Source organism: Schistocerca piceifrons, chromosome 8, assembly GCF_021461385.2.
Source record: "Schistocerca piceifrons isolate TAMUIC-IGC-003096 chromosome 8, iqSchPice1.1, whole genome shotgun sequence".
In the NCBI taxonomy this organism is placed as follows: Eukaryota; Metazoa; Arthropoda; class Insecta; order Orthoptera; family Acrididae; genus Schistocerca; species Schistocerca piceifrons.
Window position 1 is genome coordinate 462,182,045 of NC_060145.1, and position 18,724 is coordinate 462,200,768.

At 41.0% G+C, this 18,724-nt stretch overlaps 1 protein-coding gene across 1 annotated transcript in view; it reads right to left on the bottom strand.

The window, feature by feature from the left end:
• LOC124711948 (ruvB-like 2) overlaps nucleotides 1-18,724 on the bottom strand; it is a 124,876-nt gene that overhangs the window by 36,963 nt on the left and 69,189 nt on the right. Inside the window, exons 6-7 of the mRNA XM_047242215.1 lie at nucleotides 10,774-11,002; nucleotides 4,245-4,357 (exon numbers count right to left, since the gene is read on the bottom strand). Of these exons, the coding sequence (XP_047098171.1) occupies nucleotides 4,245-4,357; nucleotides 10,774-11,002 (342 nt within the window). The remainder of the gene's footprint in view (nucleotides 1-4,244; nucleotides 4,358-10,773; nucleotides 11,003-18,724) is intronic.

An 18,724-nucleotide genomic window follows, 5' to 3' on the forward strand; every position in this document is an offset into this window, starting at 1 on the left:
ACGTCGAAAGTATCACTTCTCACACCATCATTCACAATCTGTTAGGTTCATTTGAACATTTGCCAGATAGAGCCAGGAAACTACCGTTACTGCACATGCACACCTACGACCACGTGAGAAGCTTATGCTTTGTGTTTGCTACGCTCATATGCCTTTCACTGCATTTCTGTTTGGTCTATGTTTAGCACAGCGGCATGTTGTTCTGAGGAGACACATGGAGTTATTGCACTTAGGGCAAAAGTTGTATCAGATCCTATCCACATAAGGAACACAAAATAAGAAAGCAGTCCATGGCATAATACTCATTTTGAAACTAATCTCTACAGCTCAAAGTACTCTCATATTACTATGTGGTAATTTTAACAGGTTTTTCTTACTCTTGCTCTGCAATACTGTTACATAACATTTCCAATCAGGTTTGCAACAAACAACACTCCATAAAGCTAGTAAGAAGGAATACAAATTCTTGCAAAAAATAAAAATTGTTTGTATCCTCCAGAACTACGAACACTTAAGTTTTTCATTACTTTTTCAAACTGTATAAAAAATTACAAGGTTATTTGTGTAGCCAAGAAAGTGTATAACTGGCAGGTTATGCCCTACTCCAGGAGTAAATATAAAGCCTTGTGGGGAGTCACAATGATAAAATCAAGGTGCGCTGCCAGTCTGTAATCTGTTGAAGAATGGCATTCTGTAAATTTAAGAGGTAAACAACACAAATTAAGAAACAATGTAAAACCTAGAGGAGGTACCAGGCAATTGCTGAAACATGTCTTGTGATCAAAAAATATTGTCTTTCATGGAAGGCAGACACATACAACTCGGCTAAGGCTGTCAATATATTTTAAACAAAACATTTTATTCAATACCACTGATGAAATTTGCCTGCTTATTTATACTGAAGTGAAGATTTACATATGTCTGTATGTATACAGCATTAAGAGATCTTACATTATGTCATAAAAGAAACAGAACACCAGAGAACACTCCATGAGCATCGGAATTTCGTAAATCTTACTCTAATGCATAATTGCACATGTGTATGTCTAGATTTACAATCAAGTAGGCACCTACCTGGCATTAAGCGTTTCAGTGTAGTTTTCAGGAAACAGCTGAAATTAGCTAACAGTGTGGAATGAACAACTTTGTTTCAAATAAATTGACTGTCTCTGTGGAAAAGATTAATGAAAGCCAAATGTCTTCAGCAAACTGGTAAAAATAACTTCTTGTTATGTAAAGCAATTAGGGCTTGATTGGCAATAACATGGAAATAAAAACTGGAACTAATAACACGTTTTAATCTTTCATAATTATGTGAATGTATCTTAATTCACTTGATGGCTGCCAGCCACAGAAACCTGTTTTGTTTTCATTTGAAACAAGAGCTGTGAACGAAAATAGCAAAATCACTAAACGTAAATATGGGTCATGTGGAAACTACCAACCCCATTCCAATTCCAATTGTTCTGCGCATGAGTGAATCTGGCAGCTTCATGTGCCAGGAAAGTTTTTCTGGGTAGCATCTGGCTGCTTGATGCTACTCCATACTCCCAATTATCCAGCAGGAGAAGACGCTGTTCATATGCGACTTCAGTTCTGTGCGCACACGAGCCTATTGGCAAGTGCTCAAATGAACCAAATTTAAACAGTTGTAATGCCATTCTCATCAAAAGCAGTTTCTTGTTACGAATTATTGCAGAATCTTCATCCTTAAGCCTTTGACACATTTTGTTGTCAGCAGAGGCTACTGTGCGCACAGTGTTGTAAATGGTTCATTTTCTTTGCATCTTAAGTTTTATTATGGCATTTTTTTCTCTCGTTTGTGTTTTATTGCTGCAGATAATTCTTTTATTGCACAAATCAAAACACGCTTAAACAACCATCACATTTATTTAACATTGGGGGGAGCTTCTTAAGCAATTTTCATACTACATTTTGCTTTGTAAATAACGAGTATAAAGTGAATAGGTTCTCACTTACAAAGAAAGAAAAGACAGCAATAGTTTCCAAAATTTGCAATGAATGAACCAGTTGAACATATAACGAGCTTCTGCTTTAATTTGTTTCCTAGAATGGCTACCACAGTCATGACAATAAATTGACAACACAGACATGTATCAATGCCTTCAAGAAAGAATATCTTTGAAAGGATCACAGCCACAGTATTTCTTGTGATGTATACATACGTAATGGCACGTCTACTGCTTGACAGAACTGTTGATTTTCAAGGTGTATGTTGTTAACCTGAAGTTGTCCGATTTCTGCCAAATCGGCACTAGGAGCTGAGAGGATGAGAGTGTCGATATTCAGTTTGCTAAATGCTGTAAGAACAGTCAACTGTAGTGGATGATGATGGATACAAAGCACAGCTGTGACTATCAAGTAACATGGGTCTAAGAGTTTGCAGATCAAAATTGGTTCACACAGACAATAAGACACTAAATTTAAGTTAATGCTTATTCATGAAGCAAACACCACAAACAGCAGCACAGAAGGAAGAAAATTTGATGTCACAAAACTGAATGTTCCTAGGTGGCATCAGGAAAAGAATAAATTAGAGATTGCCAGATCTACACAAAAAACCTTTTGAGGGACCAAGTCACAGAAGGTTTTACAAACTGGAGCAGCAGGTGTTCAGTATATGTATAAGAAATGAAATTAATGCTTTCAAATTACTTGAAAAATTATCCGAATGAAGGTGCCGAAGAAAAACACGAATTTTCCAACTGCCCACATCACAGAATTCAAAGTAAGTACAGGCTAGTGTGAGACAATGACGAAGAAGGTCCAGCTCATGTTATGATTCAGAACAACACTAGTTTAGTGACATCCTATGGCAACTGACAAAAAAAGAACTACTTGTGCATCAGCATCATGTTCTCTATCTCACATAACTCAACAATTGTTTACAGTTGACAGTGTTAAATTTTTGAGGCACCTTTAAGATACTTATATGCTGCACACAAGATGCCTGGAATGAATTCAGTTACTCAACCCAAAGGGGTTGCACTCGGTTGAGGTTGGGACTCTGGACAAGCAAGTCAACTTCCGGAATGCTATTCTCCACAAACCATTCTCTCACAGGCGCTGCTTTATGACATTGTGTATTGTCATGCTGATACGACAAAGTGTCGTATCTAAACTGTACTGTACATGACACACAATGCTGTAAAATGTGTGCATACCATTCCACATTTAGTGTGATAAGGGGACCATACTATAAACACAAAAGAAACACCCCTGTAGCACAACACCATCTCCTCTATACTTCACTGTTAACACTACACGAGAGCAGATGACGTTCTCCAGTCATTCACTAAACCGAAACCATTCCACCGCATCACCACAAGGTATGCAGAGATTAGTCAGGCCAAATCACTTTCTTCCATTGATTTTACACGATTACTTACAGCTGCTTTTGCAATGCTCAACAATCCCTCTCCGTCAGTACACGAGATCTGCGTGCACTTTGTTTAGCTGTGAATGTGTCTTCACATTTCCACGTCACAATTATGACACTAACAGTTGACTTTGGTAACTTTACAAGGGCTGAAATGTCCCTGATTGACGACATCCAATGACTAGATCACGTTCGAAGTAACTGACCTTTCCCAATCGACCCATTGCTGCTGCTGCCGGCAACATAATACTCACTGCCTCTTGTGACATCTAGCGGTCATAGTCCATAGCTCAAGGTACAGTGGTTAGTGTTGCTGCCTTTACATCATGATGTCCGAGGTTTGATCCCCGAACAAGTCAGAGATGTTCTTCACTTGGGGACTGGGTGTTTGTGTTGTTCTGATCATTTCATCTCATCTTCATCAATGCTCAAGTGGAGTCGAATAGAAAGACTTGCACCAGGCAACTGAACAACCGTACAATCATTTTATTTCCACATGACACATGTCAGGATACTTTTGATCAGACAGTGTATTTCAGAGCTATAAAAACCTAGTAGAACATTGGGATCATTTCGACACTTGTCCATACAGCCATAAAAAATAATTTGTGAGAATACTCTTCAAAAGCATTCTGTCTACTGTTCCTATTATCCCAGCTTCCTCAAGCTACAGATGCAAGCAGTTCACACTGATTTTATTTACCATTAACAACAACTACTACAAGACAAAGGCCCCAAGACGTGAACTCAAGAATCCATTACATACGTTGGAACAGAACATTTAATGACAGTAAGTACATGAAAAATGGATTTAGTTAAAACACACATGTATGTAAAGTGTTACCTCATCAATAAATAATACACCAGGAACAATTTCTGCTTTGCCTTCTTCTCTCCATTCAGCAACTTTCATATCAATTTGTTCTCGCACTTCAAACTTTATTTCACCAGTATCACCTAAAATATGAAGAAGCCAGTGCCAATATTAGTAATTTGAATAATGTCAAAGTATACATAATATCAACAGAGATACCATGTGGTGCTTTCCAGAGAATAAAAAACAATGGAGATCTCTTTGTATAAGGCTACCTTAAAGAAACTCTTATGGCAAAATAAACCACTAACCTACAACCTTAATGAGATTCTAACAAGATTTAACCTCAGTACCCAAGTTGCTGTCAGTCTCTCACTGTTTATCACTATTGTGGCCCAATCTAACTTGTGAAGGTTACCAACAGTCAATAGTTCCACTTTATTCCATAAATTCACAGCAAATACAGTTTAGTACATAAGTAGCATGACATACAATTAGGGTAGGTTGGCAGCCAGACAACTAAGAATGTTACAGATATTTAAAGGGTAAATAGTTGCAAATGGCCTGAATTAACAGCATTCCAAATTGAGATACATCTTCACAACTATATGTTTCCCCACTCAACCACACCATCAACTAGTCTGAGCAAACTGATAATGAATTGTGTCTATGTAAACATATTGATAGTAGTTAGTAGTTGTTTGGTTTGGGAGGGGGGGAGGGGGGGGGGGGGGGACCAAACAGGGAGGTCATCAATCCCATTGGAATAGGAAACGATGTCGGCCATGCCCTTTCAAAGGACGCATCCCAGAATTTGACTGAAGCGGTTTAGGGAAATCACGTAAAACCTAAATCAGGATGGCTGGACGCAAGTTTGAACCGTTGTCTTCCCGAATGCGAGTCCAATGTGCTAAGCACTGCATCAAACATGTTGAACAGATGATAATTTATGACGGCAACATGTAAACTGTTCCTGTGACTCAGATCCACAATGTATGTTGCCTTTCAGTTGTAGTTCCCAAATTCTAAAGCTATAGAAAGCTAAGTAATAGAAACTGTGCAAAAAGTCCTATTTGGTGTTAAGAAATTCTTTCAACTGAAAAATGCATTAATGCCATTTATGTTAGCCACTATGCCTCAACTTGGTGAGTAACTGCTCTAATAAAACAACTTTGTGATTGATAGTTGTCACTAACAGTGGGAGGGGAGCCAGTGTTATCAGTTATTATGAGCACACACATGTTCTGATGCAATCAATATGAATCACTCAGGGTTTGATTCTCCACGCAATAAGCCTTGCCTTCCAAAGCTCTGAATGCATCTAAAGAATATGCAACACAGCGAGCACGTGAAGCTCGAGAAAGGGCAGTGGTCGTCAGACCCCAACCCCCACTGATCGATTCACTGAAAGTTCAACCACAAATTTATTTTAATTACAGTATGGAAGTTACATACAGTCGGTAACAAGTATGCTAAACATAAGTCTTAGTAGTCTGTGCTGAGTTCTTGTGACACACCTATTACATGTTAGAAGGCGCTTTAGCTTTGTTAATACATATTTATGATATCAATTTCATTTTATGATGTGTAACTCTCAAATTTTTTTTTTTTGTTTTACATACAGTGGCAGTTAGTACTTCTCGAAATTCGGCCTCTTATAGTTATGTAGGGCAAATAGATTACAATATCAATCACCACAGCAAAACCTCTATGCGGAAGGAACTTCCATACACCATCATAAAGCAGATCCTGACCTTATCGTTCTCAAAGCAGATGAAGGATAGATTAACTACCTGGTCGATGGCCTCTGCCTGCCATCACGTATATACAGGTTCTGCTGTAATCATCCCATTCTCGAGAAGTTTGGTGACACACATGCCCAACCTAAAATATATTTCCTTTGTCCCTTTCTCACTGCCACCACTCCCCGAACACTTAATTCCTACATGTTTTCTAAGATCCACAAGCCAAAATATCTGGAGTGTCCCACTGTGGCTGGTTACTGTGTTCCAACTGAATACCTGGCTCTCAGAAGTTTCTATTCCTTTAGCAACAAACACTTTGCCACTATTAATGCCACCTCCCTCTACACTGACATTCCAAATGCACATAGTTTCGTCACTAATCAACACCAATTCCCCCAACTCCTGGCACCATAACAGCCTACCTGGTTTCTGTGGCTAATTATAATCCCACCTATAATTTCTACTCCTTTGACACAAACATCTGCATTTGAATGTGCACAAGGGTTTTAACTAGCTCCATCCCATCCTGTAGTGACAAATACCTTTGCTACCATTCTTCTAAAGTGGTATTTTCCTTTCCACCAAAGTCCCATGCAAGAAGCAAGAATTATGCAATTCCTCTGCCTAAGACCTTTTTTGTCCACACTCTGTCATTTCCGAAATCTCAAAAGGCATTGCATTATGAAAACAGCCATATCACAACCCAACTCTGCTGCACACACTGCACAGTACTCTACATGAGTATGAACTTGCACAAACAGTCCACCTAGATGAACACAACTGCCCAACTTTGGCTAAGAGCCAACCTTGATCATCCAGTTGTGTGAAGTGCCACACAACATGTTGTCCTCAACAAGTGCTTCACATCCAGTGCCACTTGCAGAACCTCTTACCCCCTTCTGCCCCCATCCAACGCTTACCAACTCTTCTTGCATGATACCATCCATTCCCACAAAGCCCTGTTTTTTTGCACTTGCCCCCACATTTCTAATGATTTAACTGTTTCAAAGGAAAATTCACTTTAAAATATGTATAAATTGGAAGGAGGCAGAATGGATACCCACAATACACATTTCCAGGAGATGAAATTCTAAGTACTGCCAATAGATACACAAAAGTAGAAAAAAATTATCCTCGCATTATGCCACCTTCCATAAATACCATATCCATTTTATTTTGAGGGCTGATATTTGTTTACTTACTGTAGTGTACATAGCCATATGGTACACAGCCATACAACAAGAGGACACCACCATCCAAGCACACTACATGCTACAGATCAGAAATGAGCTCTGTATACTCGCTTTCAATTCCCCAGAGAGTCCTATGATGTCATCTTAAAACTCAATGTCTCTGTGTGCCCATATATTTGACTCTCAAGTCTCCCCCGTAGCCCGTTAGTCACTTGCATTTGTTGTCAGGTACAACTGAACTTGGCTCACTCAGAAAAGGAGAGTGAGTACACAAGTTCGCAAGTAAAGCCGCAGACACTCGCGATTCCCACTACACACATGACCTTTTTGAAAGAAATTTCCACCATTAAACCGTAAATTACTATTCATTTATTACACACGATCATGGTTTTGGCTTCATAGTGATTCTCAAATGCAAGTTGAAACACCACTAAATGTCCAGCCTGACTTAACGAAAGGAATAAGTTATTTACCAATATAACGACTGATCAGTTGGCTATGAATATTGTTCCGTTTATACGTTGATTTATGTAGGTAAAACTTTTCTGAAGGCTGCTCTAAATTTATTCTAATATTTAATGTCTACTCAGAGACTGTCTAACAATTACGTACACGTACACGTACACGTACACACACACACACACACACACACACACACACACACACACGAGGTGTTACCAAGTGTGGAACGATAGTAATAGAAACTATGACAAAGCTGAAGTGCAAGCTTCAAATGGTGATTAATTACTATAATGAATTACAGAAATGAATGATAAGCTAGACAATTCACTGTTAGCCCATAAACACAAGCTGCTATAGCCAGGTGTGCTCTTTTGCAGCTGGGATATAACAGATACATTGCTCTGCGCAAAGTTATTTTTTATGAGCCAGCACACACTTTCTTGTAGTAGAGGTGGAGCAAACAAGAATAAAGACTTTTGTTTGCATTGGACAAAATTTGTATGTTTTTTCTGAAGCATGGACAATAGCATGACACTCATTCCAGATATCACTCATCCTCTAATGAAACAGATTAGTATTGTATACTTGCCATCAACTAATTTTTGTCTTATATGCTCACTGTCTCACAAAACACAGTTTGATTAAAGGCCATCTGACCCCTACAATCAGTCATTTCACCTCGTCAGTACTTTACAGTAGCAAGATTGTGTACTCATCGTCCGTACTAAGCCACTACTAGCCTTACACTCCTGCATGCTTGAGTAAATGGGAACAAGTCAACGCGTATGAAGCGATTGCAGTGCCACAGTTCTCAGACTCGTCATAACACTGAAACTACAGTGGGAACAATGGAAGCCTATTAGCACTGATGTAACAATGGCACCTTGATTTGTGAAGCATGGAACTCTAACATTAGATTGGTGCTTGCTCCATGTCTGATCTCTACTACACACCAGGTGCCTCCCAGTTCCGACCAGTCACCTTGAGATGACAGTCATATTACAAAACTAAATTCTGCTTCCGCCACAAGACAGTCGATGCATCATATCCATCCAACAATACTGTTTACTATTTTTTCGCTGCAGTTCATGGTGAGAGGGGGTTAAAATCGGAGGGAGAAAGTTTTCAGTTGTCCCAATCCTAGATGTCCTGACTGACAATAGTGCCTCAAATGTGACTTGTATGTGCCAGAAGTGTTTGTTGATTATAGAGATAAAGCACAAGACATCTATTTTTGGACAAATATGGGACTATAGTGGCAAGCATACCACACAAACAGCGGTATCCTTTGCCAACCTGCCAGCTAGTTCCACAAGCTCCGTGCAGTTCGTCTATGTTCGTGTAGCCATTGCCTGCACCAGCTGCCAATGGACATGAACAATTAACATCTTAACAGCTGCTAGGTATGGAGTGATAGTGGAATGAACTGATGCCAAATGTTAAGCCCAGTTAAAAACAATTTCGCGACTTAATTATGAACTGTCAGAGGCAGCAAAGACTACAAAATGTTTCAGATAGTCAGTTCTTATCAGTTACGTTAAGTATAGGACTTAAAAGTGCTACACATCAAGCTATCACAAAAGTTAAGTATGTACACTGTACATTCTGTGTTAATAAATCATACTTATTGTTTTTTAGTATCTGCACTGGCATGACAATATGGCTACGCTAGACTGTCAGCACTTCGCAGGCCGATGGAGGACTCACAATAACTGGGGAACAGAATGCTGTGAGAACAAAACTCGCCATGCGAGTGAATCTACAGGAAGCAGAAAGTCTGAACCCTCATTGAGACATGTACAGTGATAACTTAGCATGTGGATGTTGCGGGTAGGCAGCTGTAGACTGAGCCCTCAGCAACCACACTTGGCACAATGCACAAGGTGAGGTACACAGTAGTTACACTCAGCATAAGCACTGGCCTGCTTGGCTTAATGCTGCCCGCAAATAAACACCTCCATCAGCAGGGCTGTCCCCTTGCTAAGTGCTGCATGTGCCCTCCATGGCAGGTTTCCACAGTATCCCACAGTGCAACAGAGGCCAGCTCATCTGCCTCCACCTCCATGTCCACTGGTGGGGATGCTCGAGGTTTACACCATGTTGTCACATTTGTGTCCTAGATCCACAATGTGAAAGCTAATTGTGTGTGTGTGTGTACACTACCATCTCTATGGAAACTATAGTAGGGAGGTAGCTTCCTGTTACTGTAGGTGTTTAGCTAGACTAAATTTTTAATATTCAGTTACAAACCCCTAACAATTACCTAATTATTTATTCTGGTAATTTATCTCCATGTCTCACTTCCCCCCCTCCCAAATTCCCCCTCACCTATCACCTTCGATTTTCCATTTTCTTCCTGCTTCTTAATTAACTGCTCATTTGCCTTCCCATTTCTCTTTCTCTTAATTCTTTTTTCTTTCTCATTCTGTACTTCAACCATCCCTTGACTGACGCTGACTGTGCTTACTGGTATACTACCTTTGACATCAACTCTGTGACTTCTCCCCTTCCGTCTTCATCTCCCTTTGTACTCACAAGAGATGAGTTCCTCACAACCTGCAGTGGGAACTGCCCCTTGTTTGTAATCTTGGCTTAACATGTACCTCTTTCCTCCATAGTAAGGAATCCACAGTTCTGAATGCACCTACTCCCACAGTAAGGAATCTACAGTTTTGAAACCTACACATGTTGTTTTTACTGGTGTGTGAGTGTGTGTGTGTGCGCGCGCGCACATGCACGCATTCTGTTACATCAGCAGTCAAAACTCTTCTCTAATTTCAACTCCCCCTCCCCTCACCTCCAATTCTTATACCAGATCACACGAGTTCCCAACAGAAGCGAAATCTGCTTCCTACTTCCATGGTACAATTGATTTTGACTAACACCAACAGTGTAACCAACTATGTAACTAAATGTGATGCTGTCAAATCAGCTCAAACAAATATTCACTCTTTCCCACAACTATTGTAATTAATATGTTTTCTGAGAGAATGACAGTCACAGAAGAACACACTGACCTTACATGTTGAACACTGCATACGTTTATTTACTTCTTCACAACTGGACCTACCTACATTCATCTCATTTCAAAATCTCTCTCATTCTATGAAGCACATGTACACAGAAGCTACAGCATATGGAAAATTACGCACAGTTTACCTGAGAACAGTGCGAGGAAGCCGTGTGTGCGACTGTTTATGACGTCGACTTCGTGCAAGGTCACAGTGTGGACAACCTCCTTCCGTTTCTGCAGCTCTCCCTCTGGACACTGCACAAATCTCGTCTGAGGTCCTGTAGCGTCATAGTCACGTGCCCGTGTGAAAGAGCGGCCCAGCCTGCTTATCTTACCAGTAGCTTTGTCAATGGTCACCACATCACCAGCTTGGACCTAGAATAAGAAGTCTTTGATGTACCTTAATGTCAGTCTTTAACAGCTGTAATAGCTAAAGAGTTTCTGCTTAATGTCAAATGGAACTTAAGTTTACCACAACACTTAACCCAATACTGTGAAAATGTCCATGTAACAGCAGCTGTCTGGTTAGAGAACTCCTTTTCTCAGATTGGCCTGTGATGATTCAGGATGCCATCTACGAAACTGACTGTGGATGAAAGACGACCAAGATCCTACTAGTATGGTATGCCAAAACCACAACATAACTTTTTCGTGAAATACTGGATAATACTATTGGGAACATGTGGACATATATTATTACGATATTCACACAAAGCAAAGGCATTTTCACAGTGTCTGTTCAGCTCAGATCTCCAAACTGATACAAAACTGGTTTTTATGCAATGGACACAGTAGAACCATGTTGATAATCTTGGAACAGGCTATTAATGTAAATTACTCCAAACTTAACATTACAGCTGACCAGATATAGCTTACTTTATTATTGGTGACATAGCTGACTTCCAAATCATGCTTATGTCAGACTGATAACTTCAATACACTGTTTCCTGTCACTAAGTCACCTAACACCTGTTTCTGTTCAGGCAGCATTCAACAGTGTAAGACAAAGAAATGATAGAAAAGTCCTTGGTGGAATACAAATAATGGAAGGACTAACGGTAACAACTCATCATATAGTGAAGCATTCAGTCACCAATATGCACATAAACTATACTGAAAAATTGCTAAGCTTCCTTCAGAGCTAAATGAACCCCACTCCCCCCCTTCCATTCACACTCTTCCAAATTTATATGCAGGGTGACTTTGTGATGATGTTAAAATGTTTCAGGGCTGATGGAGAAGAATAAATGTATCCATCTGGGGTAACAAAACAATGAAAAGAGCTGTTGCTACTCACCACATAGCAGAGATGCCAAGTTGCAGAAAGGCACAATGAAAAGGCTGTCAGGAAGTTACTGTTCAGCCATCAATTTAAGGTAAGGGATCGTGTCCAGAAATGACCGAGTTGAAACTTATAAGCGAAAATCATTCTGATAAATCTTATCAATGGACTACTACTACTGCAAGCTCTTTCCTTAGCATACTACTTCCTCTCAAACTTATAAGCGAAAATCATTCTGATAAATCTTATCAATGGACTACTACTACTGCAAGCTCTTTCCTTAGCATACTACTTCCTCTCAAAACATGGTAAACAAATAGTCTGCAGTAGAAGAGGTGCACTGACAGAGTTATCAGAATGATTTTCTGCTTGTAACATTCAAATCTGGTCATTTGCGGACTGGGGTCCCTTACCTCAAATTGGTACATTTACCCTTCTCCATCATACCTGAAAGTTCATATCATCATCACAGCATTATCTTGCATTCATAGATTGATCTCAATCAATATTTAAAATGTGCTTCCCCAAGCAACAAAAGAACAAAGTATGGCATTAATAAGACATTTAAAATGCCTAAATTACAGAAGCGAGTAAATACTATTACAAGAAATCCTGTGCTATCTTAAGGAAAATCATTAAAACATAAAAGAAACTCTACATATCAAAATTAATTATTCAGATAATAAAATTAGATTCTTTCTAGTGACCCAGCCTAGCTTCGCATGGTTAGCACGAAGGATTTGTCTGATGCTACAATTTTATTTATGGGCCGCTGTGTAGAGTAATGATTAAAATCAGAGGACAATGTTGGGTAACTGAATATTACCTCCATATTCTGGTAATGGTCCTATTTGTATAGAAAGTGGAACAAAATCTGTTGCATTTAACTTCCAGAAGAAGCCCTTAAAAGATTACTGTTTATGTTTTAACTGTAGACCATCAGATATTTTCTATGTATTCGAAATATTTCTTTACCTTCTACATCAATAAGCTCTTCAGGATTAGGTGTCGAGATCAACATATTATATTTTGATGCCACAATTGCCAGGGCTCTATGCAACTGACTAAGTAAAAGACACTGCATGCTTAGTTCAGTTCCAGCAAAGTTCAGTGTCTGACGTTGTGTTTATTAACTGTCGTACCAAAGACGATTTAAATGCGTAGCTGGAGCCGTTTTAACTGGGGAGGTAAGTCCTTGAGTATCATTGGTACTCACGTTATCAAAACAGTTTTTCCAGTTCTACAGCCAGTTACAATTGTACAGCTGACCAAAATATTTTTGAGGTTGGCTACTCAGTGTCTTGTTCCATTGCAAAATTGGTGTGTGTCTGAATTCCTCAATAAAATAATAAGTACATCTACTTTTAATATTAATTTATGTGGTGCTGTTAAAGGTGGCATTGGCTGGATGTTTAAAGGAACCACACTACTACGTCATCAATCCCTTCACCCTTGAACAGACAGGTCTATCCGACTTTAGATCAGATAGACCCTACTGTGCAAAACCCAGAGGAAGGAAACCTCAAGGTCTACCACTGCCAGAGAAGCTGAGCTAAGGGGCAAAAGAAAACAGGGGGACAGAAGAAGAAAGGCAAGAAAGCTGCCCCATCTAGGGAGCAGCTGGAAGTCCCTGAAAGCAGCCTCCACCACTTACCAGAGGTACTCTATTCCGAGTTGCTTTGGAAAGACTAGAAGCACACGGGGAGAGAGAAGCGCAGAAAGACAAAAGACGAACAAGTCTAACAGACTACACGAGAGGGGGAGAAGAAGAGTAAAAGAGCAGATAGGGAGATGACTGGGCTGGACCACCACACCCAGACAGCTGCAGTCTGGTCTGGGCAGAGGAGTCAACAGTGTGTACTGCCAGCCTCTCAATTGGCCAATAAGGTTCAGTGGTCCTCCCTTGAAGAGAGTGGTAAAAGCCCGCTTCACAAATAAAATGTAAAACTAAGTCAGCTGCTGGGGCATCGTCTCCAAACACTAGGGACAGCAAGTCAGGGAAATTTAAGAGTCCACCACAGGATGGCTAGGTTGGGACAATCCAGCAAAATGTGGACCACTGTCAAACAGGCTCCACAATGCAGTGGGGTAAGTCCTCACTATGGAGCAGATGACCATGAGTCAGCCAAGTATTGCCAATGCAAAGCCAGCAAGGAGGTCCACATCAGATTTGTAGGCTCATTCGGTAAAGTCAGAGTGAGCCATTCCGTATTCCAGACACCTAAAACCTGAGAGTGTAATACTGATCGGAGGCTTGTATCAGGAATACCAATCTCAAGAGTCAGTTTACTGGTAGCCTGTTTGCCCAGGCTCTAAGCAAGTTCCTTCCGCAGGATCCTGATGTGGTCCACGATCCAGATCAAGGTCACTGAGTGGCCACACTGTTCAAGGATGTACAGGGAATCCTGCATAGCAGCAATTTCCACAGGATGGCGAGGGTAGCACTGGTCGAGAGCTGGCAAACTGCTCAAGGAGTCGCTGCAGATGAAGGACCCACCAGTGCAGGAACGAATCTGTTCACGAGCAGGAGAGATGGCTACCAACTCTGCAGTGAAAACACTACAGCCATCCACCAAGGAGAGCAGTTTAGTATGTCTTGCATGAGTATAAGAAAAGCCTACACGACCAGTAACAATTGAGCCACAGTGTAGACGACTTCTGAACACTGGGATGCACCGAGGATGGAGAAAAATTGGTAGCAGAGGGCCCTTTGATGAACTGAGTCTTCTGGACCGCGTGATACGTCAAGACGAAGCTGAGGGTGAGGGACGCACCACAGAAGTTTATGGGTGTGGGTCAAAAGGAGAGGTGGAAGAGAGAACAACTGCAGTTCAGAGCAGAGAGGATAGACTGGATGCAGATTGTGACTGTAATCCCTGATCAGGGCTGTCTTTGTGGGAGGATTACCGTGTTTGGAAAGAGGAGACAGTAGTTCAGATACTTTAGGGGAGCTGTAAAATTGGGGAGCATAATTGACAAGCTATTGTTGCATCTGATCCACAATGGAGGGACCCCAACCGTTCACAGGGCTAGTTTCAAAGGCTCCTGTCACAAGTCGAACCCTGCCGTGGTATATCATATCTAGTATCTCCAATGCTGAGGGCGATGCCAAAACATATGCCAGACAAACATAATTGAGGAGAGAATATATCAGGGCTTTGTACAGCTGCAAAAGAATAGTGCAATCTGCACACCAGCTGGTGTTGCTAAGGCAATGAAGTGTATTAAGGTCCAACCAGCACTTTCCCTTAATCTGGTGAAGATGGGGAATCTATGTCAACCAAGATTCGAAGACCAGTCCTAAAAAGCGTTAAATCTCCGCTACATTGTGTAACTGGTTGTAAGGTTAATTTCTGGTTGTGGATGAACAATATGATGTCGACAAAAGGGCACAACTCAAATCTTGGTGGCGAAAAATCGAAAGCCATGGATGGGGGCCCATGCCAGCAAGTTTCCCGTGGCAGCTTGCAGTCAATGTTCAGTGACACACTTACTAGATGAGGAAAATTAGAGGCAAAAGTTGTTCGTATACTAGGAAGGTGATAATGAGGACTGCACAGCTGCAGCATCCACTTGAACCCGGAATGTACAGTGCTGACAACAGGAAGTTGTGGATGAAAACTGGGAGCAGGCTCCACAGACCCCATTCAGGTAAGGCAACAAGGATGTGGTGTCGCCACGTGATGTCATACGCCTTTTGGAGATCAAAGAAGACAGCTGTAATATGCTGACATTGGGCAAAAGCTGTTTGGATGGCAGACTCCAGGTAAACCAGATTCTCAGTTGTGGAACAACCTTTGTGAAAACCACCCTGGAACAGAGCCAGAAGACACCAAGACTCATGGAGCCAACACAGCCACCAGCTCACCAGGCATTCAAGCAACTTACAGAGAACACCGGCGAGATTTATTGGGCGATAACTGTCCATCTCTGGAAGGCGCTTAAATGGTTTCAGTACTGCGACAATGATGCTTTCTCACTATTGCAATGGGAACTGGCCCTCACTCCAGGTGAGGTTAAAGATGGTAATGATATGACACTGACAATCAATCCACTGGTAGGTGCCTGAACATTTGGTTGTGGATGTGGTTTGGCCCTAGGGCTGTAACAGAAGAGTGGGCGAGGACACTAACGAATTCCCAATCACTGAATGGGTCGTTATGTGGCTCTAGGGGGCGTGTAGTAAAAGATAATTGCTTTTGATCCAACTGCTGTTTTAGGACACGAAAGACAGGTTGATAAAGCTCAGACAGCGCCATTCAAGGTGGCACCAGGTACACCTACAGGTGTCTGGTATCCATAGATACATCTGATCTTATCCGAAACCTCCGAAGGAGAGGAACACAGTCTGATGGTTGAAATACACCATTCCCAGCATTCTTGCTACCGTCTTTTTATTAGGTGACAGACCCAGGCACGGAGCCACTTAAAGGCAATGACGTGCTCCACTGATGGGTGCCACTTATGGCATTGTAGAGTCAACCTATGATCTATAATGGCCTCTGTGATGTCTCAGCATAGTTCGACATCTCATCGGTATACCATCACCTTGAGCTTCTCAGTCAATGAATCGCCTCTTAAAGGCAAAATGAAGGCACTGGTAGCAACCCTATTGTTCTCTGGCCCCCTATAGACAAAGTGGGCAAAGTGTACACCTCTTTGCTCCAAGTTGGCACACATCTCATCATCACATTACAAGAGCAGGTATCTGTGGAAAATGATGCTCTGAACTAAATTTAGACTTTACTGGAAGTGACAGTCACTGGTATGTCACCCAGCGAGCAGTGCACGTGACTGGGCAGATGATGCCATTTTGCTAAGAACTGACCCACTTTTCGTTTTAGAGATGGCTGCCTGAACAATGGCTTTGTGGCTAAGAACAAATCACCATCAGTCCTTGAACAGACCAAGTATTGTGGCAAACACGGCTCTGATTGCCACTTAATCCTACGTTCCTCCCAAGGTGTAGCCAGGGAAGCAAACATTTTAGCGTCATATCTCTCAGCATTGAAAGAGGGCTATCCTTTCACAGACACTCTTGGGGCCATATGGCCACCAGCAAGAGATAAATTCATCTGCTTCATTTGCCATTTATCCGCCACGTAGAACCCAATCTGAATGGAGGCTCTCCCCAAGGGCACCACCTGACCAGTAATATATTGCTCAAAGCCCCATGCCCCAGACACGAAGAGTACAAACTCCTTAGCACGAGTGGCAAGTTTTCAGCTTGGGCACCCACAGTGCGATCCCTGCATGGTCTGGGGGCTACCACCTTTGACCCCCCCACCCGCACAATGGCATGGCTACTGTGCAAGGTTTTGGATTCAAGGGAAAGGTGCACAGATAGGAAGGCACAAAAGTGGAGCACAAACTGCATTGGGTGTTCTTCCCTGCACTATCCGCACTTCTGTAGTGTTTTGAAAATTGGTGGCGGGTCAAACCCAATGTGGGGACCATGTGTTTATTTAATTAAAAGTTATAAATATGCCAGGAGTGGAAACTTGAGGCCCATTCATAAACCAGGTCCAAGCCGGGTTGGCACCAAGAAAACCTCACAATGGAGAGGCCAACAGAGAGAGGGATAGTGGAAGGATAGCCTGCACATACTCAAAAAAGTTATGAGTCTCCTGTGGGGGAAAGGTGACATTAATGAACTGAAAAAAATTCAGTAAGGTAATGCACTGCTTTCTCTCTCACAAATACCATGTCAAGAGAATAACAAATTTGTGATGGGTCCTCAAACTTGGACAGAATGAAGTTACTTGCTTTACTGATGGGTTCATCTGAAGGTGACAATATAGCATTTTTCTAAAACCAATCAAGTGGCTCAGTTAAAACGCTGCGGACATCAGGGTATAATTTTTCCAATTACTTCTGAGATGTATGGCACTACAGCAGAGACATTATTATTTGTTTTACTGATTGTTGTTTGAAGTTCACAATTTCCTATTTTGAACAAGTTATTATCAAAATGTTTATTATTTTTTAAGTGTTTTGTGGTGTTATTTCGTGCTGTTGTGTACTTCACAAACATGATCTGTCACCTACAACACATGTATGTCAATTTACCTCTTAAATAATTTCTCCTCACCATTCTCTAAGTTAGTTACCTCCGTGGTCCTGCTGTGCAGTGCCAAATGACCATTCTCTCAGACTTCTTCACTTTGTTGGGATGCATTGATGCAGGAGGAGAGCTGCAATCGGCCTAAGCTACTAAATAACGTAAACAGCTTAGGGGTCATTATGCTGAATTTTACGCTCTCTGGGTTTGATACACAGTTTCAATCGCAGTGATAGGTGAACAGATCCCTTAGTTCACAACAGATGATTTAAAACAGGCATGAGTCTTCCACTGAAGACCATGTATAAGTATTGCACCATGCTGAGAAATGTAGCCTTATGAATTTGCACAAGGAGATTGAAATAAATGTACATAAAAGCAAATGACCACAAAATCTCCTTAATGAACAAACCAAGTTAACCAATGCATCCTTTCTCCAAAATTTCATTCACCTGCTTTCCAATTTAAAAAAAAAAAAAAAAAAATCCTCTGTTGCAATATTTATATACGCACATCCATCCCAAACCATTTACTGTGCTATCGATGTATGCCATAATACGTCCATAGTTGTAGTATTTATTTATGTACATCTGGCCCTTATCATTTACTCTTGTCCCAATGAATACCATTATAATTACGTTAATATCATTGCAGTAACGCTTTATAACTAACTGCTTTATTTGTTTATCTTAATTTTAATCAGATCCCTGTCAATATAAATAATAAATAAGGTAACATTAGCAATTCGTAAATT